Source organism: Bidens hawaiensis, unplaced genomic scaffold, assembly GCF_021521415.1.
Source record: "Bidens hawaiensis isolate Kalapana, Puna unplaced genomic scaffold, B.hawaiensis_p1.1 tig00051552_1, whole genome shotgun sequence".
Classification (NCBI taxonomy): Eukaryota; Viridiplantae; Streptophyta; class Magnoliopsida; order Asterales; family Asteraceae; genus Bidens; species Bidens hawaiensis.
The window spans coordinates 92,315-93,484 of NW_027499256.1; the positions used below are offsets into that span (position 1 = coordinate 92,315).

General features: G+C 44.8%; 1 protein-coding gene across 1 annotated transcript; it reads left to right on the forward strand.

Moving 5' to 3' along the window:
• The first annotated feature begins 279 nt into the window (after positions 1-279).
• On the forward strand, positions 280-906 carry LOC143599136 (uncharacterized). Its single transcript, XM_077077170.1, has one exon. It carries the CDS (start codon positions 280-282, stop codon positions 904-906), a length of 627 nt encoding a protein of 208 aa, XP_076933285.1.
• The last annotated feature ends 264 nt before the right edge of the window (positions 907-1,170 follow it).

Genomic DNA, 1,170 nt, shown 5'->3' on the forward strand with positions numbered 1-1,170 from the left:
GGGCCCATCCAAAAAACAAGTCAAGGACTTGAACGTCCATATGATCCAAGGCGGACGAAAGACGGGAGGAAAGAGAGGAGAATGTGATGAGGAAGAATGGAAAAATGAACCAGTAATCTTTCGCGGGTCAAAGGTGGTCCCAGTAACAAAAATCCCTTAATTATCACTGCTGTTTTCAGTCACTATCGTTCCCAATATGTTTGCTTTGACACTGGAAGTACATCGGACATCATGTACGAACAGTGCTTTGAGCAATTGGATGATGAAGATAAAGAAAGGATGAAACCCATTCATGCTCCAGTATCAGGATTCGGAGGAGAAATAATGCATCCGCGTGGGGTGATTTCTTTCCCGGTCACGTTGAGCGATGGAGTTCGTTCAACGACAGAGGAGGTTGAATTCTTAGTTCTGTCGGCAACATCGAAACATGATATCAGCCTTGAGCGAGAAGCCATTGGTGACTTCAATGCTCATCCGTCAACTGCTCACAGCGCGGTGGGAGTTCCAACACCCACCGGCGTGGCAATAATTCATGTCAATCGACATTGCTTTGCAACTGAGAGTTCAAAACCCATCAAGATTCCAAAACAGGCTCAACGAACTGAGCCTGAAAAGTGGGTTTTGAAAAAAAAGTTTCTTGATCAAACTGTAATAATTGGACCTGCTATCTCTGGGATAGTAAGAACTTATCTAAAGCAGTTATTGTCAAAAAATATTGATGTCTTCGCATGGCAACCCGCGGGCATGTCTGGTGTCCCGCGGAGCATTGCGGAACACAAACTGAGAGTAAACCCTATGTTTACACCGATCGTTCAAAAACATCGTAAGATGGGTCCGGAACAAACAAAAGCAATGAATGAGCAAGTTAAGGACCTCTTGCAGGCTGGAATCATCCGACCAATTTAGTATCAAATTTGGGTCGCCAATCCGGTTATAGTTCCCAAAAGCATCGGGACGTGGCGGATGTACATAGATTTCAAGGATCTTAACAAGGCGGGTCCCAAGGATTGTTATCCTTTGCCCGAAATAGATCTCAAAGTCGGTGCTGTGGCACCAATCAAATTCAAATGTTTCCTGGATGCCTACAAAGGCTATCATCAGATCCGTATGGCTGCGGGCAATGAAGACAAAACAGCATTTCGCACCGATCAAGGCACTTTTTGCTACAAA